This window comes from Pinus tabuliformis, chromosome 2_2, assembly GCF_031772625.1.
Source record: "Pinus tabuliformis cultivar Carrire ecotype Pingquan chromosome 2_2, CPIR1, whole genome shotgun sequence".
NCBI lineage: Eukaryota > Viridiplantae > Streptophyta > Pinopsida > Pinales > Pinaceae > Pinus > Pinus tabuliformis.
The window spans coordinates 1036725782-1036747812 of record NC_142300.1 but is presented as its reverse complement, the minus strand read 5'-3'; the positions used below and the strand labels follow the sequence as shown (position 1 = coordinate 1036747812).

At 33.4% G+C, this 22031-nt stretch overlaps 1 protein-coding gene across 3 annotated transcripts; it reads left to right on the top strand.

Moving 5' to 3' along the window:
• Positions 1 to 851: 851 nt before the first annotated feature.
• LOC149196908 (alpha-bisabolene synthase-like) lies at positions 852 to 21454 on the top strand. Of its 3 annotated transcripts, none has more exons than XM_089405678.1 (13): positions 852 to 1124; positions 1454 to 1763; positions 16579 to 16765; positions 17163 to 17389; positions 17635 to 17755; positions 17835 to 17947; positions 18077 to 18306; positions 18414 to 18526; positions 19335 to 19433; positions 19544 to 19759; positions 19919 to 20057; positions 20389 to 20646; positions 20764 to 21454. In XM_089405678.1, the coding sequence occupies exons 1-13, from the start codon at positions 963 to 965 to the stop codon at positions 21079 to 21081; spliced, it is 2493 nt and encodes an 830-aa protein (XP_089261804.1). In that variant the 5' UTR covers positions 852 to 962; the 3' UTR covers positions 21082 to 21454. The 3 variants fall into 3 exon arrangements, with proteins under 3 accessions (XP_089261804.1, XP_089261802.1, XP_089261803.1); XM_089405676.1 differs by having other exon boundaries at positions 853 to 1244; positions 20764 to 21449; XM_089405677.1 differs by having other exon boundaries at positions 853 to 1244; positions 17181 to 17389; positions 20764 to 21444.
• The last annotated feature ends 577 nt before the right edge of the window (positions 21455 to 22031 follow it).

Sequence of the window (22031 nt, the reverse complement as noted above, 5' to 3'; positions counted from 1 at the left end):
TCAATTTTGTTTAGAATTTGTAATTTGGTTAGATAGGGTTAAAATTGTAAAATTTTCAGTTGCCAAATTAGCTCGAATACAAAATAATTGGATGAAATTCTTTCACTTTCCTCTGAAAATCAGTAGTGAGTAGTTTATTCACATGCATTTGTGATTGTTTTTCTGGATACAAATAGATAACTTTGTGCGAGCAAACCAGGAAAATAAATAAAATAATTTTGAAATTGGGAAAATTTTTCATTTTTCAAATTCATTAGATTCTTGGACATATGGAAACATCAGAGAAAGAGAATTTGTGAAAGTGGATTAATTAGATAAGGAGTGTTTGATTTATTTAAAAATACAAGTGGATTAATTAGATAAGGAGTGTTTGATTTTTTTAAAAATACAAGTGGATTAATTAGATAAGGAGTGTTTGATTTTTTTAAAAACACAAGTGGATTAGTTAGATAAGGAGTCTTTGATTTTTTTAAAAACATAAGTGGATTAGTTAGATAAGGAGTGTTTGATTCTTTTAATAACATCAGTGGATTAGTTAGATAAGGAGTGTTTGATTTTTTTAAATATGTTTTTATTTTGATGTATTTTAGAAAAATAATATTTAAATATTAATTTTATAAATATACATTTATTTATTGTCCTAGCTAGCCTTCGTAGACAACGCCTAAAAAAATCGCGACACGTGCAAAATGTAGTAGCGTACTGTACCATCACGATAACATCACAGCATCAACTCGTATGTCGTTGTCTAGATCGCACATCTTCAATAATAATACGAGTAGATCTTTTATCCTCCATAAACTGTCTTCGTATTTTACATCTTCAATAATAATACGAGTAGATCTTTTATCCTCCAGAAACAGTCTTGGTATTTTAGATACATAAGACGCAGTTTTCTCAGAGAGCACAAACCAAAATACGATTAGAAATTTGCTGGTTCTCGCACATCTTACACACTCAGAATGTCGCCGCCTACAATTTTTGTTCAGTCTTGTTTGCAGGGATGCGGTCTTAAAATACGCCCACGGGAATCTTACCTGCGTCGAGATATGTCTCAGCCGTTTCGACTCCACTCCAGTGGACGATTGGGTGATCTCAATAAAAATAAATTTTTCCCTCTGAAGGTTTGTGCTGTGTCCTCTCGAGTTGAAGATGCGCTCAACGATTTTATTCCAATGAGTCCCAGTCCCCATCCTAATGTCTGGGGCTGTGACTATATACAATCTATAAAGTCGTCTTCCACTGTGAGAAATTTCATTTCATGAATTTGAATATTCTATTTGAGTTGTCATAGTTTTGTGGATGTAGTTTAATAATTATGTAGGGAGCTTTAGTTTATATTGGTCTATATATATAGATATATATTACTCGCATATGCTGTAATTTACATTTAACGGTTAGCAATGATATAATCCTGATCCTCGCGTTATACAAGTATTGTTCGTAATTTCAGGATGCTAGGTACATAGAACGTGCGGAGACACTTATTAGCGAGATTAAATCTATGCTTAGCGCGATTGGAGATGGGGAATTAATGAGTCCATCTGCTTATGACACGGCATGGGTGGCGAGGATCCCCGCCATTGATCGCCCTGATCAGCCGCGATTTCCTGAAACAGTGGAATGGATTTTGAAATGCCAGTTAAAGGATGGTTCATGGGGAAGTGAAGATCACTTTCTACTGTCGGAGCGCCTGCTTGCCACTCTTTCTTGCGTTCTTGCGCTCCGTCAATGGAATGCTGGGGATCTCCAAGTACAGCAAGGTAAGAAGTCCTTATTATTTGAAAAACAATTCGTACAGTGAAATGTAGCATGTTTCATTAGATTTGACACTTCAGCACCATACATCTATTTTAACTTTTAATTTATTTTACTTATATTGGATTATTATTGTGAAATATCTATTTTAACTTTTGATTTATTTCATTTATATTAAATTATTATGGTTAAATATCTATTTTAATTTTTTATTTATTTTATTCATATTAAATTATTATTATTAAATATTTATTTTAATTTTTGATTTATTTTATTCATATTAGAATATTTTTGTTAAATATCTATTTTAACTCCTGATTTATTTCACTTAAAAATCTATTTTAGCTTTAGATTTACTTCACTTAAATTTGATTATTAAAATTAAAAACTTATTTTCAAGTCATTTTGATTCAAGTAATATTTTAATAATATGTTTTTTTCCAAATTAAATAATTTTTTTAATAATATTATTTATTTTCTAATTTGAAAAATTATTATAGTTAAAAGTCTATTTTAACTTTAGATTTACTTTACTTAGATTTGATTATTAAAATTAAAAACTTATTTCAAGCCATTTTGATTCAAATAATTTTTAAATAATATTATTATTTTTAAATTTGAAAAAATAATAAACATTGAATGCCATTTATATAGAATTTAAATAATTAATTAACCTAGCTCATATCATATATATTAGTTTCGTTTTAGTTTAGGATTTGTAAAGTGGAAAAACTAAAATTCATTATTCTTAATTCTAATAAAAATATAATTTAGTATATTTATTAATTTTAGTTATTATTATAAAATTATAATTGAGATTTTTTTTTGGGACAATGTTGATATTAACATTTATTAAAATTATAATTGAGACATTTTTATAGATGATGTTCGTATTAACATTTCTTAAAATTATATTTAATATATCTGAATTTTAAAAATAATGAATAATTTCTCATACACATATGAGAAGGAATAGGAAAAAATATATTAAAAATTTTATTATTGATAAAGATCACAGTATTGTATAAAAATGGCCTACGTGCAATTCAAAAAGCCATGTGTTTGTGTGATTATGGCCTTTTATAGAGAGAGCTTCCAATATACTAATAAACAAAATGGCTCAGATGTGAAGATCCTATTAAAAACTTCTAATATCTTAACTATTAAATAGAATGTGCATTAAAAGTGCTAAAGTTCACCTACTATTTTTTTACTTATTCCAATGGCATCCTTGGTGTCCATTGGAAAACTTCTTTGCTTCCTCTAATTATAGCCTTTGTGTCTATTGGAAAAGGCTAAGTGAAAGGACCTTTTTCTTCCTCTAGTTATAGCCTTGGTGTTTATTGGAAAAGGTTAAGTGAAAGGACCCTTGTATTGTAGGCAATATTGAACATTTGTCCCAAGAATCAGTTGTATCTAATGGTGAACAACTTCAGATATCATGGAGTGGGAATCGACTCAAGTCATTCTGGTAGGCTAGGGTTATTGTTCACAAAAATATTTGACAACCAATTCATGATTGCTTCTATGTTGAAGCAAAGGTTTCCACCTTTAAATGATTTTTGGTTTCTTGCTAACTTGACTGATCTATGAAGGATTTAATGAATATCTCTGAATTTTCGATAGAATGCTCATGTCTCTATAAGGCAAGGCAAGTTTCACACATATTTTTATAATCCATGTTTCCAAGACAATGAACCGTAGGTTCGAGATGGATATCACAAAGGATGAGAGGTAGAGGCTCAATCTGCACAAGAAAATTGAAATGCACAAATTTAGTCTTGTGAAATTATGCACTTGAATTCACTAGGCATTTTTGGGAAAGAAAATTCTATTCTAGAATATCTCATTCACATACAAAATATAGAGATAACAGAGGAATTACCTCCTCTCGGGGAAGGGAATCAAGCCTTGAATCATACCAACAAGAGGGGGAATGAATGCTAGAAGCCATCGTTCTCGTTACACCAATATCACACAGTCCTAGATAGAGCTTGAAAAAAATAAACTTGTTCTTGTCTAATCGAGAAGCATCCTAATAATCCTACCCTAATAATAGAGTATCATGAATAGAGCACTCATTAGAATCCATGTAAGGAAAAACAAGCATGTATTAGTGGTGGGAAGGTATTATTCTTGGTTTCCCTTCTTCGTGGGATGTGAATGTCTTTTAATTCACTATATGTGATGTTAATGAACCATCATGTGGTTGATATATTGAATTAAGGAATGGTTTGTGTATAAGCCTTGTTGTTGATAATTGATCCCTGCCAATTTTTCCTTATGAACCAAATTGGTTGGTGAGTCAACCATAGAGTTTTTTTCCCATAGAATATGAAATAGCAAGGCATAAGCTTCTAATGTGTTAAGTAATGAATCCAAGGATCCATGTGAGGAAAAATAGGCATGTATTAGTGGTGGGAAGGTATTATTGTTGGTTTCCCTTCTTTGTGGGGTGTGAATGTTTTTTAATTCACCATATGTGATGTTAATGAACTATCACGTGGTTGATATATTGAATTAAGGGATGGTTTGTGTATAACCATTGTTGAATTGATAATTGATCCTTGACAATTTTTTCTTACAAATCAAATTGGTTGTAGAGTCAACCATAGAGTTGTTTTCCCATAGAATATGAAATAACAAGGCATAAGCTTCTATTCTGTTAAGTAATTAATCCAAGGATCCATGTGTAGGTATATATAATTGTTCATTTATGGTTGTGGATAGCCCTACCTATACATGTCACCCCTAAAAAGTTTATTTGTATGTTAAAAGTATTAAAAAAAACATTTCTAAATAATTATATTTTTGATAAGTTAACATGTTATAAATGTAGGTAAACAAAACCAACATTTGATACTTTCAATGTGGATGTACTTAGGAAATTTTAAGAAAAAACATTTTTATATTTAAACTAATGATGGTCACAAATCTGTCAATTTCTTTCCACCCACTACAATTTAGGAATTTTTTAAGGCTTTGTTTCACTACGTAGGTCATAATATTTTGTTCTTATTTTATCAATGTTGATTTCCTTATTTATGCTAGTCAAAACATGGATACTTTTGGTATTCTAGAATAAGGTTGATCAACTCCTTATAGAATTTTTTATTTGTTATTTTTTTTCTACACAACTTTGAATGTAACTAGTATAAATCTATCTTAACTCCAAATATATCATGAGTTGAGAGGGATCAATGCAAAAAAAAATTATAATGTAAAACATACAGAAGATTATGCCTTGAGGGATCTCAACCCATTATAGATTTGAAAGTTCAGGAAACTTGGAAGTGGTAGTTGAAAGTAATATAGAAATTTCTTTCGATAAAGTATACAAAGACGGTTTTGAACATGTGACCCTTTCTGAGGTAGCACTTCTTATTAACCATTAGGCCTACTCAAACTACACACACAATTTAAGTGACATGATTCGACTCCATTTTGAGAGTGTTTTTTTGACTAGTATGCCATTTTTTTCAATTTCTTTAGATATTTTTTCTAATTGCAATGTGAAAACTCCTTGTTCATCATCATCATCATCACATATAAAGTTTCTCTTGAAATATTTTTATCTTTAACCAATGTTTCCGTATATATAATTATTTCTCTTTCTCTGTACCTTTTTGTTTCCTCCAGGGAAAATCGTAATTGTCATTATGAAAATAAAAAAAATACACATTGTACAGGATGCATATCAAGCCAAAATGTGACTGTTGTGTGATCAATAATCATCTAATAGTCTATAATAACCGCCAATCTATATATATATATATATATATATATATATATATATATATATATATATATATATATATATATATATATATATATATATATATATATATATATGAAAATAGATCCAGTATCTGTGATGTGTCCATCTACTGAGAAAAGTCTAAAATTATCATATACATATGATATTTTGTCTGATAGTGCAAAAAGGAAAAATATATAAAAAAAGGCCCTTGTCGTGATGCGTTGTCCTGTGCTATCTCAGTAAATGAATGGTAATAGTACTGATAATGATCGTGCCCATACTTCTCTTTCACATTCCAAGTACCAAACACCTAGTGCGAGGCCTCTTTGGATAGCTTGTTGGAAAGTGTATTCCTTTCCCTGTAAATATGTTGGCAAGATATGAAGTCACAAAATGATATTTAAGCATCATGATTTCATCCAATATGTTGCGAAGTGTGTGTGTGTGTCTGACATATAGATTGTTGATTAAACCAATCCACAACCAAATTTGAATCACCAAAAACCTATAGATTTTGACAATTCTTTTCAATAGAAAATAATAGGAGAAACTTGAGACTGTATAGTTCAACAAAGTTATTAGTGTCATGTCCCAGTCCTACTTTGAGTTCAAAATGATGATATTCTGATAGATGAAGAGTTGCTCCTCCACCACATCTTCCATGCTATGAAGCTTTGTCAAAATAGGCCGATGGTTTTGAGTGGTCAATGGATGCCTCAGTGATAGTATGAGGACATTGTTATAGATCTTTGTCGAGGAGGAGACTATAAGTGGTAACAATATGTGCACTGATGGCTTCAGATATGAAGCCGTTGTCTTGGAATTTTTTATGATTTCTCCCTATCCATATACCTCAACAGTGAGGAGTGGAATGTTCCACAATATTTTGGAGGTGGCATCATTCCATGATTTCTGCTAGGCCTCACTGATATTTACCCCTTGGCATTTGATAGTAGTAGAAATACCTTGATATACCAAATTCCAGACCTGGTTGGCTACTTGACAGGATAAAAATAAGTGTCCAACAAATTCCTCAACTTCTTTGCAAATAAAACACCAAGATGGGCCTTGGGAGGATCGATTTTTCAAATTTTCACCCGTGGGAATTTTATCTTCTAGAATGCACCATAATAACATCCAGGATTTTGTAGGGATCTTTAGTTTTCAAAGATGTTGGGCCACCACCAAGGTTTGATTTCAAGTTATTTTGCAGGACTGATATATAGGTATCATGATTTGGGTGTATAAGTGTCGTGCTTTGAGTGTACCCACAATAATTCATCCTCCCAATCAAGTATACTAATATGAGATATAAACAATGTGCTTATGTAACCTTCCTAGGTCTATTGCCATTGTACTGGAATATTCAGTGCTCTGGCAGATAACCAACGCTGACCCCAGATAGACATTTGATCCTTGTCCGCAATCTGATTTAAGTATTTGATTGTTGCGAAGTAAAAAATGTGACCACCTCTTGGGGAACTAAGTGTTGGTTGATGCATCCCATGGGTCCATCCTGATTCTGACCTGACAGCGAGATATGACTTGCCAAGCAAGGCTTGATTCTACGATGATGAAGGATTTCCAGACAACCTTCCAGATTGTAGAGATGTTGGGAGGATATTTATCTTGTAGCCTAATCTAATCAGTTGTAGAGAGGGAAAAATGTATTTTATGGTTACCACTTTAGACCAAAGACTGTGACTTGTGATTAATCTCCAACCCACAGTTGCTGCCAAATCTTGTGAAAAGCAAGATAAATATTTGATGCCCCAACTGCCCCACTATTTAGATCGGTTAATTATGTCCCATTTGACCTAGGCAAAATTCTGGCCTTCTTTAGATCCATGCCAAAGGAATCCACAACATAATCTATAAATGATATTTGGTATTATTTTGGGGATCCATGCTAAAGATATCCAAAAAATTGGTATGTCTTTGAGGACGAATTTGATGAGGACTAGTCGACTTGCCCAGGACAACCATTTGTGACTCCAAATTTTTATTCTTTTCTTAATTTTAGCTACGAGCCACATCCACTCATCTTTTCTATAGTCATTGGTTTCAGATGGAAACTGAGGTATTTGATACCATCATCTAGGGGGTTAATTTGAAAGGGAAACAATATGCGAGCATGTATAATTTCATGTTCAGTGCATTCAATAGCTATAAGAGTGGATTTTTGGTCGTTAGACACCATACCCATCACCTTACAAAATAAATTCAGTAGTGCTTTGAATTCTATCAAGTCATTACACGATCCATAAAGAAAGATAAAAAATCATCTACGAATAATAGATGAGTGAGGAACATCTCCCGTGCTATGTGAGTACCTTTTAAGGTACCTCTTATTTTCACGTTAGAAATCAATTTGCTCAATCCTTCCATAATAAACAAAAATAATAGAGGGGACAAAGGGAAGCCTCGACTAAGTCCCCTCTTAGCAAGAAATAAATATAAAGCAACACCATTGATCATAACTACAAAATATCCAAAGATAATACAACACATAATCCAGTTAATAAAAGAAATGTGAAAACCCAGATGTGTAAGTAACAATTTGACGTAAAGCCAACTTTCCCTATCAAAGGCTTTTTAGAGGCCTCTTTTAATGATCAAGCCCTTTAGTTTTTTGGTTTTGAAGATATGTAGTCCCTCCCGAGCTACACCAATGGCTTCCTGGATCTAATAGTCCTCTAGGAAAGCAAACTGATCCTTTGCTATGTGGTGAGATAGAATCAATTTGATTCTGTTGGCAATTGTCTTTGCCATGATCTTGTATATGACATTACAAAGTGAGATATGCCTATATTCTTCGAACATATTTTTATTTTCTGTTTTTTAGATAAGTGCGATGAATGTGGAATTAAAGGCTTAGTACATCTAACCAGTAGTCCGACATTCCTCAACAAATTTTAACAAGTCATGATCGAGAAGCTCACAAAAATTGGTAAATAATTTGACAATCCACCCGTTAGGACATCGACTTTTTTCCTTCTTGAACCAGTGTTAGATTTCATCCAATTCACCTGAAGATATTGGCTGTGACAATTCCTCATTATGCTCCTCACTGACAAAACTAGTAAATATTCAAGTGATGTTCATAATTTCCCCTAATGATGAATGTTTGGGTGTAGTGAAGAGGGATTGAAAGTTATACACCCATCCTAGCCAGGCCCCTAAAGTTGGAAACCCTATGGTTAGATGCATCTTCAAGGGATCAGATGTTGTTGATAGCTTTCCTTCCTTTCGCATATTGTTGAAATATTTTAGTGCTCTCATCCTTAGCTTGTAGCCATAACACCTGACTTTTAAGCCTCTAGGTTTCTTCATTTGCTTCTAGTAATCTTCTTTTGGCCATTTCTAATTATATGAGGTGTTTCTTTGATTCATTAGATACATAACTCTTGGCTCTAGGTTTTTCCAGCTGTTCCACTTTTTCTTCAATATTCTTCAAATCTTCCTCATTTCTTAGTCGTTTACCCCTTATTCATTCCAATGTATTCCTTTTTATTTTATTTAGATTATCATTAAATTGAGATGCCATCGATCGATTGTCCCTATATTCACAAAGCACCAGTTTTCAGCGACTAGATTCTTGAAATATTCTTCCTTTAAGCAAGTTGCGTTGAATTTGAAGGGGGTGCTTGGCCTATTGATATGACTTGCCAATTTCATGTATATGGGGTGATGATCAGAAACCCCCTGCTCCTACCCATTGCTTGAACAAAGGGAGGTGATCTAGCAGGGTTTCCGAATAAAGAAGCAATCCAACTTTTTAGCGATCATGTCGTCCCCTACCGAACAATTTCTCTAGGTGGGCTGATACCTTTCTAGATCAATGTCAATAAGAGGATGTGTTTCAAGTAATCGTGAGAAAAAATCTGAGAGGTGTCCACTTGTGCATGAATTCCCCAACATTGAGCTCTTCCTAGGGAGAAATTTAGGTCCCTTATGATGATCAGGTGATCTGACTTCATAAAGGATTTGTTTATGAGATCATTCCAGAATATAGCTCAATCATGGCAAGGTCCATATATATTGACAATTCTGAATTGAAACCCAAATTATTCTGAGAGAATATGCACTATGACATAATTTTGGTGGCCCCAAATATTGATTATTTTTACATTTTTGTAGTTTATACCCATTGCTTCCCCCCTGAGCGCCCCTTCACATCAATAGCAAAAACAATACAATTTTTGCATAATCCTTCCATTAAATGTTCGACATCCATGCTTGAGCCTAAAGTTTCCTTTAGGAAGATTATATTAAGGTTGTCTAATAAGAGATCATTTATTTCAAAACTAGCTTCTTGGAGGGGCTAGCTAACCCTCTGCAATTGAAGGATAACCACTTCACGAGTGATCGATAGATGCAGTGTTCCTTTATCTAAGAACCCATTCTAAGGATAATTGTCTCCCAGTAGCGATGTCAAGGCATGCCCTATTCATGGATTTGGATATGAAGGATTGTCACCCTCGAGGGATTTTGGGAATCTTGTGAGGGGAAAGGGAACCCAAACCTACCCCAAGACTTGTAGGGAGTGGATATACGCAAGAGGAATTTGATAGATATCAGAGGTTGTATTTATGTCCCTTATACAATCCCGAATAAACACTACTAGGGGCAGGGAAGGATGGGGATGGGCCCAGGAAATATGCAGGAATGGTGCTTACAAGACAAGATAAGACCCCTAATCCATGTGATGGAGTAGATATACTAGATGAAAAAGAATCAGAAGATAAGGGAAGACACTAAGAAACCATAGATACACTGATACAAGTATGAGGGGCATGGGAGATAGAAGTACATGTGTCAGAAGTAATAGTAAATCCCCTCCTTGAAGCTTCCACACCCCAGTGTAGCCAAGACCTAGGATGTGGTGACCTAGTTCCTCATGTAGACCCATCTCTCGTAGGAGATCCTAGTCTATTCAGTTGAGGCTATCCTAGGGTACCATTCTCAGCTGACACCAAACACCCTTGAGACTAATTGCCCTCTGAATTTACACCTGCGCCCTGATCATTCTCCTGAAGCAAGGGGAAGTCCTTGTATACATTCCTGATCTTGTGACAATGTCGACATCTAAAAAAGTATGCCCTAATAATCCAATATTTGATTTCAAACATGGCCTCTATATTGTAGGATAAAGTTCACTACCAAACCCTCCCTTATGTCAAGATATACCAATACTCTAGAGAAATTCATCCTCCTAGTTTCTAGATAACATCTATCATAATCTAGGTACATGCCAAGATCATCTCCAATGAGCCAAAAATTATTCTTCATCCATAGTTGTAGAGGCAGACCTAGAAGTCTAACCCAAATTGGTCCTGCCCCCAAATGCTCACATTCTGAGTCAAATAGTGGAGTCCAATACTTCCATAGAACCAATGCCATTTATATGTTTAAATGGCGATATAATACGTAGGTATCATGTTCATTTGACTTGAATCTAAGAGAAAACTACACTTTTAACAGAGCAAAAACCGATGGCAAGACATTCAAGACCTGGCCCCAAATTTCTTGTGCCAATTTATTTAGGCAAGAGGAAAAATAAATTCTTCCCCTAGTTCTTCTGACCAAAACCTGGCCATATGTATCCATAATTTCATCCATTCTGATACCCTCTCCCAGGACTAGGGCATGATATTTTTCCTTAACCTTGGGACATCTATTTTCTTTGATTTCTTCTTGGAGGCCACCTCTTGCTCATCACTAGATAGAATATTTCCATTGAGGGTGTGTTGTTTAGTGTGTGCTATGAGACTCTGTGGACAAAGGAAGGGAGTGTTGTAGATGGGTATTAGACAATTTCTTGAGCTTGTAACTTATTGATTCATAACTCCTCCCTAGGCTTTGTATATGCCAATGGAAATCTAGTGGAACCCAACTGATTCATGATCATAGAAGGGTCAACTTGAGACACAACCACTAACACTGATAAAGGGCTTCCAAGATGTGGATGGTTCGATTCTTCCAGAGTTTCAAGCATGGTGCCACGATCACTTTGTAATTCCCTAATAGAAAACAAACTACTAGGGTTTAAGCATGTTTTAGAAAAATTTAGGCCTTCAATTGTAAAACCAGTTGAGCTGACAAATTTATCAAGCGAATCCGACCATCCTACCTCGAGTGATACAAGTAGCACTACTTCAGTTGAAAGGGAGAGAGATGTGTCTGCCTATCTAAAAGGTTGATGAGGGCAAAAGGGGATCCCTTCTAAAATTTCAAATAATAAGTTAAATATTCCCAAATTGGGAGTTCCAGGTGTCTCCTCCATCTCCATCCACAGATGCTGAGGTGGAGGGTTAGTCCAGATGGTGATATTCTCAGTGGGATCTTCAGAAAAATCAATCATCTCTTCTTCCATGACAATAATGCACCTTGTCATGGTATAAATAAACCCAGAAAAAATATTTAAGCAAAACTTTACCACTGATTCTTGCAAAGGCTAGTCCCACCTATAGTTATAGAACCTGAAACCACCCTTCAGAGTGTGAAAGAGAACCGTCCTTGATATCCAAGTGAGATTTGTAAACTAGAGGCGATAGTAGATGACCAAATGAATTAGTTGAGTGAGGTTAGTTTGAGCAAATAAAACCCTAAACCGATTTCTCAACTAGCCACAGACACGATATCATCGACCGCAGAGCCCATCTCATTTTTTTAAAAGCTTTCTCTCTCTATACCTTTTATCCATATGGAAAAAACCATTATATTCATGAGTCAAAATACAATTTTTAGTAGAAAATAATAGTCGAGAAGGGATGTTTATCTATTAAACCCTATTAGGAGTTAATTTTTGCACATGTTATTATTATCTTTTTAAATGTTATATATCAAATTCATATTCAACATTGAAGGAATTACACATCTCCCTGATACTAGGCTATAGAAATCCCCTTTAAGTGCAACAATAATTTTTATCTTATTCGATAACCTTTTTCACCTTTGATTTAATTTCCATAAACTTTATTCTACCAATGTTAGTAGCCATACAAATATAAAACAAAATCCTTGTGAATTTTAGCTTGTTCATATTATAGGGACTCATCATTACATATCATCATAAGAACAATATTATTAAGAAGAGTGATTACCATGACTAGCTAAATTCCAGTAGAGACAATCTTTATCACCTATATTACAATTAGTGCTTTCCAAACCAAATATACCAATACTACCAATGTAAACATTAATCTACCAACTCTATCAATGTCAATAGTCATACACATAACAAAAAAAATTCTTAAGAATTTTTACTCTTTGAGATCATAGGGACTTAATATTACTATCATCAGAATAACAATATTATTAAGAAGAGTGACTACTTTACTAGCTATATTAGAGTAGAGACAATCTTCTCTATCACTTATATTACAATTAGTGTTTTCCAACCAACTCTCTGTTAGGATTAATGCTTACATTGGTCTATTTGATTTCTTAGGTTGTTGGAGATTTTTGAGATATCCTCTCAACCACAATTTCCAAAACTGGAATTAGTTATATCTAGTTCCAACTATATAAATGTCACATATTTGAGTTTCAAATGGTGAAAAACAATTTATTTTGTGTGCAATTGCATCTTTTGTCATGTTATTTGAACCGATTTTGGCTTAGCTTCCTCACGGGAGGTATGAGAAGATGTGAGAGACATGATAGTTAATCCTCTATAAATAAGTAAGCTAGCATAGAAGAATTATTGATTAGCTATGAGTGCTCGTTCTGTTGTTTGTTTTTGTATTTAATTTTGTGTGTCTATTCATTGTTTTGCTATGTGAGAGGCACTAATCACTTCTATTTTAAGAAATCACACTTATACTATGGTACGGGGATAGAATGTCGTCAATTGGCAAGTTGGATGGTGCTTGTTTCACGAGGAGTTTCAGTTCTGCTGCATCAACACTAATTACACTGGATTACAAAAAATTGATAACATCAGTGTTTCTATAGAAACACTGAGTATGTTGTTTCAAACATTTGGAATAGAAAAAAATAAAGGTCCATCCGGTTTTGAGTTAATTATTATTAGTGTTGGTAGAGTATTACATATCTGTTTAATTAGAATGTATGAGACTGATGATCCCTTTATCTCCCTGAATGAGTTGAGGACCCTCCAAAAAGGAATGTATCCCTGGGGGAACAATGTTGTGGGTATTAGCGAGGAAATATGTTGGTGAAAGTTTGTTTCTTAGAAATATTCGTGACAACTTCAACAACATCTTGTATGTAGATGCTGATAATTCAAGTATGTACTAAATGTAAGCTCTGTGCCCACTTGCTTAAACAATACCAAAAACCTTGTTTCAAATGCTGTCATCCAGATGGCATGGGTTATGGATGTCGACTACTTTGCAATCACTCTAAGGACAATCTCGAGTCAAAACACACTACTAGTGTTTTATTTTGCAGATTCAAAGCAAGAAACCTAGTGACCAACAACTTTATCTACAAATATGACCTATTGTCAAGATTTATGGCATTGTCCAACTTGCATGCCAAATGAGACACCTTCCTTTCAAAATAATTTCTATGCATGTCTTGGAGGGACCTACACGTGGGGACTTGTGTGGAAAGGGAAACCATTTGAAATTTTAAATGCACGATGGATGAGAGGTCAAATTCCTAGTGCTAGAAATTTTAAGTGCAATGCTCACTCATTCAAAGATCCACACATGTTAGGTGCCTTATATTTCATGGAAGTTATTCAATATCCCTTAATGAAGTTGTTGATTCATGCTTAATGGTGAATATGGATGTTCATCATTTGGATATGGAGTAATGCAAGAACTAGGACCTTTTCATGTAAACCCAGATGGAAAAATCGCTTTACTACAAACCCTACACATAGAACCAAGTGGTGTTATTATTTTTGGAGTCTCCCGTTAGTTCAAGATTCTCATCCATATCTATGGCATGTACTAGAGCGTTCATGAAGGATACACTCAATAGCAACAGAGGGAAAGAATCATGAGAAAATTTTGGAGAATAATGGCTTCATTCGATATTAAAAATTTCAATTTTTTTGTTCAACAAAATATGGATTGAGGTGGCTGTAGATGGTATACTGAAGGAAAACTATTAGTTTTTTAATCATGATTTCATCAACTATGTTGGGTTATTTATTTCTTTTCTATTGTTTAGTTAAATTGTTGTGTAAAATGAATATGTAGATTCAATTATTGAGCACAAAAGCATAGTTCAAGTTAATGGATCTTGACATTATTCGGTGCCAAGAGAACATATCATTGATTTGGTTATGTTTATGCTTTGTTATATGCTGGTGGTTTGGTTGTTCTTCGATGCTTCAAGATCCACAGTTACAGGTTATCTTTGTGTAAGTTTGTGTATGTGAAAAAGAAGAAGAATGTCAAGTTGTATTGTTGACTTCTGAATACACTCAGTACCTATACCACTTGTAACTACCAAAATTGTAATTTTCCACATTTTGATATATGGAAGTAATTCCATAGAGTGATTCGGTATCAAGAAAACAATTCAAGGTAGTAAAGAATTGTTGATCCTACAAATACATCAACGATGGTCTGAAGTAATCATGTCTTAAATGGATCAAGTGGTAGCTCGAAGATGGTGGTTAAAGAAAGAGTGTTGTTTATGATATTCTTGAGTGGATGGACATGCTAATGAAGACCAATCCTAACAAAATTATCAATGTGACTTCAATATTGTTGTTTGTAATGTATGCATTATGCGTGGGAGGTGTTAGGCTTAATGCTTACATTGGATATTTAGTAGATTTGGTTTGTTGGAGATTGTTGAAATATTCTATCAACCGCAACATCCAAAATTAGAATTATTTAGATTTAGTTATAACTGTATAAATTTAACATATTTAAATTTAAAGCAGTGATTTTTTGTTATTGTGTATACTATTGCATATTTTGTCACTCTCTCAATTTTTTAAACTTAACACAAGAAATCAGTTTTATTGTTGTCGCACCCCTTTTCAATATTCAAAAGTGTAACAATGTGGTTCATAGTTAAATAATTATAACTACTAATTCTCTTTAAAACTAATATATAAATTATATTAAATAATAATTATTATAAAAATATACATATAAATAATATCTAATAATTTATAAATTATTAATAATGAAATTAACTTTGACACCCTTTTTAACTAAATAATAATAAATAAAATATAAATAATGGTGTTGATGATGTGATATCATGCTGTGATGTTAAAAATAATAAATAAATTTAAAAATAAAAAATTTAAAACAATACTAACCATTTGAAAAAAAAAATATAATTTAATTTTAAGGTATAAGTCAACTTTATAATAAAATATATATAAATTAATTTTAAAATTTAAATTTATGAATGTTGATTTAAATTTATTATATATATATTTTGCTATAAATAATAGTACGAATAATGATTTACTTTGACTTAAAAAAAAATTAAAAATATTTTATCTAATTATTTTGTAATTAAAAAGAGTAACGAAGTAATTAAAAAAAAAGAAAAATGATTGTATTTTAATAATTGACAGTTAAAAAAATGATGAAACTTTATTCATGGTATAATGACATTTTGAGGATGTTGTCAATTAATATGTATTACATTATATTAAGCAAAGATATCAAAAAATAAATACTTACGTACATATTGGCTATTGCAACATCTAAAATCAAATTAGATTCATTTAACTCATATCTAAAATCAAATTAGATCAATCTAACTCACTCACGAATCTATCATTTTAAAGAATAGATTTCCGCTTTTGATTTTTGTTGGTGCTTTATAGATCCTTAGTTAAGATGAATATATGTATATAGGCATTTAAAAAAACAATCCATCACTTCAAAAGAGATTTTCACTCTAAGAAATTTGATTCCTTTTGGTGTTTTATAGATTTTTAATTAAAATAAATCTAAATCTTTTGGTGTTTTATAGATTTTTAATTAAAATAAATCTAAATCTAATATTGTGTTTGAAAATGTGTGCTAGGCATTACATTCATAAAAAAACAATATAAAGTTTCAGAGATAAATGTATATAATATTGTGTTTGAAAATCTGTGGTAGGCATCGAATTCATAAAGAGCAATGTACAGTCACTGAAGGCCGAAAGTGATCAAGACACTCTCGTAACGGACTTTCAACTCATCTTTCCATCGTTGTTAAAAGAGGCTCAATCTCTCACCCTCCCACTTCCGTACGACCTGCCATTTGTGAATCTGATGAGGACGAGGTGGCAGGAGACATTAACGAAGTAAGAACTCTGAAAATTTCTATTATATGATTTTAATTGAAAGACTTGTTTTAAAATCATTTTGTATTATTCACTTTTTTTTGGTTATTAAAAAGATGTCATTACATATATTTTGAAATAGTTTTGGAAAATGTCGATTGCGAATTTCCAAAATATTCAGGGATTTGATGGAGATATATTTTGGAATGGTTTTGGGTATTTTTATGATATCCATTGAGAGTTTCCGAAACATTCCGGGATTGATGGAGATGAGAGAGTTAAATTTTTTGATTTGTTCATATGTTTGTTGGATCCTAAAATATTTTTAAAATCTACGATTAAAATCAGATTTTTTTATTAGAAATTTGATTTGAGCATGAAAATATCAATTTAATTCATAGAACTGATCATTTTATAGTTATCTCGGCTTCCACAGGGAGGAAAGTCCACATGGTCCATCATCGTTGAAGTACCCGCTGGAAAGCATGCAGGACATTGTGGACTGGAAAAAAATAATGGAACTTCAAAGCCAGGATGGGTCTTTCTTAGGCTCACCTGCCTCTACTGCCTGCGTCTTCTTGCACACAGGAGACATGAGATGCCTTGAATACCTGAAAACCGTGTTGGCAAAATTTGGCAGCTTTGGTATCGACACGTTAATCTTAAAGCTTTTTACTGGCCTCTGTGTAGAAGTAATTTATTATTTGTGCCTTGCGTTTTTTCTTTGGTTGTTGTCAGACTTTTGGCTTAGAGATTTTTTCTTTTGGTTGTTGTCAGACTTTTGGGTTAGGTATTGCTGATTCAATTCAGCAGTGTGAATTTAAAATTAAATAAAAGACAATGATTAATGAATGTGGATATAATAAGTAATGATTAATGAATACATCCAGTGCCTCGTATGTATCCTGTGGATATAATTGAACGTCTTCTGGTCGTCGACAATATTGAACGCCTTGGTATCGATAGACACTTTCAAAAGGAAATCAACGAATTTCTTGATTTCGTTTACAGGTAATTGAACAAAATCCATACACAATTCGATTGCATTATAACTTCTTCTGCACAATGAAACTTGTAATATTGTATGCAGCCACTGGAACGAAAGTGGAATAGGGTATAACAGTTTCAACTCCGTAGCTGATCTTGAAATCACTGCCATGGCCTTTCGATTGCTTCGGTTGCATCTATACAATGTAACTCCAGGTATACATCATACGATACTAGTTTTCTGCTTCTCTCTGTGTCTACAGAGTAGCCAGTAATTTAGCTGGATACTTTTCAAATCATTTCTCGTGTTGGTTTATTGTGACATTTATACACTTTCATAAACAGTGGCTTTCAAGAACTTCAAGGAGGACAATGGGCACTTCCTTGGCTCGGAAGGTCAATTTAACAAACAAGTAGGAAGCATGCTGAACCTTTATAAAGCTTCGGAAGTTGCATTTCCTGGAGAAAATATTCTGGATGAAGCCAAAGGCTACGCTGCTAAATATTTAAGAGAAGCCTTAACCAGAAACGAAACTTTCAGCGCATGGAACTGCAAACAGATTCTTAGCCGAGATGTAAACAGGAAACATATCATTTCTCAGTGAACTGAATTTTATTTATTTGATAGTAAATTTCTTTTTGTGAATACCACGAGATTCAATTCAATCTTTTCAATTGTTAGATTGAATACACGCTGAAGACTTCTTGGCACACCAGTCTTCCAAGAGTCGAAACAAGGAGATATTGTGAAGTGTATCGACCAGATTATGTACGGTTAGCCAAAGGGATTTACAGGTGACACCTCCAGCTTTTTGCTTTTCATCCACGGAGGACCCACACCCTGGGACGCCTTCCTGTCATTTGTTTCCAATGTTGCTTTTTCATGTTCTTTGGACAGAAGTTATTCAGTTTAGGTAGTGGCGGTATTCCTGGGTTTTATTTAATGAACCTCTTACATATCTTCATTAATTTTTTTTTAATATTTTTCACTGATTATTGATTTTGAATTTTTATATATGTTAATATAAAAACTCTTTATACTATATATATATTGAATATATTAGGTTACTTTTTCTTATATTTTTCACTGATTATTGATTTTGAATTTTTATATATGTAAATATAAAAACTCTTTATAAAAACTCTTTATACTATATATATTGAATATATTAGGTTACTTTTTCTTCAATATATATTGCTAGATATATCTAATATATATCTTTCAATATTTTATATTATTTTTTCTTCAATATATATCTCAATATTGCTCCATTACTAAAAACCCATATACTTATATTAATATATTATTTTTAAATGAAAACTATCAACATCAATTTTTGTATTTGGTTGTCTACTAAACTTAAGAAAACTATACTCCATGCTCTTCTATTATATTCTATATGTTGATTTGTACTATGAATAAGTATAAATATGTGCTGCTGTACTGGATTGACTTATGACAGTTACCACTCCTACTAGAGTTTTAACTAGTTTATTATTACTGCTACGCTTATAACCACTTGTTTCTTCACTGATAATATTTTGGGTCTGGGTATGCCCCTTATTTCATTGGGTACTGCTCGTCTGATTGTTTTTCTTTCAGGCTGCCTTCTGTAGACAATGAAAAGGTTTTAGAACTGGCAAAATTGGACTTCAACATTGTCCAATGCATTCACCAGGAAGAGATGAAAAATATCATGAGGTACTGGATCGTGTCTAACTGTTCAAAACTATGTGATTTAAATTCTGAAATGAATTCATATAAATGGTAACCATGAGTTGTTCGGACAATAACGTTATATTCCTGCACAGTTGGTTTAGAGTTTCAGGGTTAAGCCAGTTCACATTTGCCAGGGAGAGGCCCATGGAATATTATTTGATAATAGCCGCGGGGACGTATGAACCCCAATATGCCAAATGCAGAGCCACCTTTACCAAGCTCACGTGCTTGGAAACTGTTCTGGACGACATGTATGATGCTTACGGAACCCTTGAAGATTTGAGGCTGTTCACAGAAGCTGTCCGAAGGTACATATGATTGCAGCGAAACAAAAGCTGTTTGGAATATCAGCATGTTGATAATGTAACATTTATTATATAACAGATAAAATAGGTTATACAAGAGTTCTTTGGAGTATTACGATGTTGATATTGTAAATGTTATTATCAACGTTTATTTGGTTTCAGATGGGACCTCGCATTGGCAGAAAATCTTCCAGATTATATGAATGCGTGTTACACAATCTATTACAACATGATTCATGAAGTGGCCTGGGAGTTGGAGAAGGAACAAGGGGGCGAATGGCTTACATATTTTCGGAATCTAGTGAGTAATCTTCTTTAAACAAGGCAACAACAACACCCACACGCATACCCATAGGTTTTGGACAAACATAGATAACCAGCAAGAGGATTGCAAATTTATTTCAGAATTTGATAGATAAAAGTTATATTCCTAAAACTCCAAAATAATTTCATATCTAACATTTCTTTTTTCCGTTTTTGTCAAATCTACCATCCAAAGAAATTTGTAATTGTAAGGTTATAAATTTAAGAGTATGCAACCAAATTCTTGGAGTTAGTAGTTCCGATTAAGCCTTTCCTACGGGTGCATAATCAATTAAATATGTAATCGTAAATTTCTTCAAATTGAACAGCAAGAGCAGTATCTACTGAGTTATTTGCGAGAATCTGAATGGCAAGCGGCTAAGCACGTGCCCAGCTTCGATGAGTACATAAAAAACGGGATTATTTCCAGCGCCACGCGTCCAGTGCTGCTGAGTGCAGTGTTGTTGATGGGCCAACGCCTTCCGCGAGAGGTTTTAGAACAAATCGACAATCCTGGATCAAAAAATGCGTTCATAGAGCAGACTGGCTACTTCACCCGGCTAATCGACGACATGATGACATATAAGGTAGGTTGACTTGGGTATTATAATTATGTTTATCTGCTTATTTTTTTTCTGTAGCTTCGGTTACTGGTACTACAAGTCATTTTGGAGAACCGATCAATTATTTTTCGATGAATGCAGAGTGAGAAGGATCGTGGAGAATTGACATCCAGTATCGAATGTTATATGAGAGAGCATCTTCCTGAATGTACAGAGGAAGAAGCCCTGAATCACATTGAATGTCTCATGAATGCCAAATTGAAGGAGCTGACGAGGGAGTTTCTGAAGCCGGACAGCAGCAGTAACCACGTCCTTTTCACCTGCAGGAAGATGATCTTCGAGGTGGTCAAAGGCATGCTGGGCATGTACAAATATGGAGATACATTCTCCACTCCCAATATCCAAGAAACCATGGATTATGTTAAGGAATCTCTCATCCAGCCTCTGCCACTGGAATAGCCATGCTTGAGAGCGGTAAAGGCACACGCATAATTAACAGGGGCAGATAGGCTAAGACGTTCAATTGAAGTTTTATTTCATGTGAACTTATGATTACTGCCGCATAATAACGTGTTTGGTAAATGCGTTGACCTTAATGTTTTTTTTAATTTGAGCAACAAATTAAAAATGTAATTTTAAGGTTAACTTTATAACTAAAACATAATTTTTAACGAAAAAATAATTTATTGGTTGTCTCCGTTCCCGTCTTATTCAGCCATGATTGTAAGCTTGTCCTCAACCTGCCAGCTCGTACTGCTGACTCCAGCATTCATGAACGATGGTACGATTATTTTGATATTTTATTTACACCACGGAACCAGATTAATCCTACTATTCCTGGTTTTCTTGAACTTTTCTGTACGCATGATGTATTTAGTCTTTCCCTGCTTTGTGATGCAACAAGTTAATTACCGAGGTTATTAAATGTACTGTAATTTAAATTTTCCATGCCATGTGATGCGACAAGCTAATAAATGTACAGCTCTCTCGCATGTATTCTATTAAGATTTAATACCATGTTAATCTAATACCTTTTATTGGTGGGCAAGTGAAATTTGATTTCAGTGCTCATACGGTTGGAGCTTTTGTATTATTAAATTAATGGAAGTGTATTAATTATTTTATTTAGCATATTTGATGATTTTTGCGTCGAATATATAACGAAAATATGGTGGCAATATCACTGAGTTTGCTCATGTGACTTGTTTTTGTTTTTTTAATTTGTTGTTTTTGGAAATATAACACTAGGAAATCTATACAAATCATATACTTAGAATTACTAGCAAACTTATATTTATCGGAAATGTTTAATTACTATTAAACAAATATAAGTGGAGACTTTGCAAGATGCACAAATATATGTGAGATGAAATAAAGACTTTGGTTTTGTGGTTCCTGTTAGCCTCTTG

Coding starts and splice junctions, on each gene's coding strand:
- LOC149196908 (XM_089405676.1), top strand. CDS start 963: ATGTCGCCGCCTACAATTTTTGTTCAGTCTTGTTTGCAGGGATGCGGT. Junction 1,245..1,453: donor CTATAAAGTCGTCTTCCACT/GTGAGAAATTTC, acceptor TCGTAATTTCAG/GATGCTAGGTACATAGAACG. Junction 17,948..18,076: donor TCTATACAATGTAACTCCAG/GTATACATCATA, acceptor TTTCATAAACAG/TGGCTTTCAAGAACTTCAAG.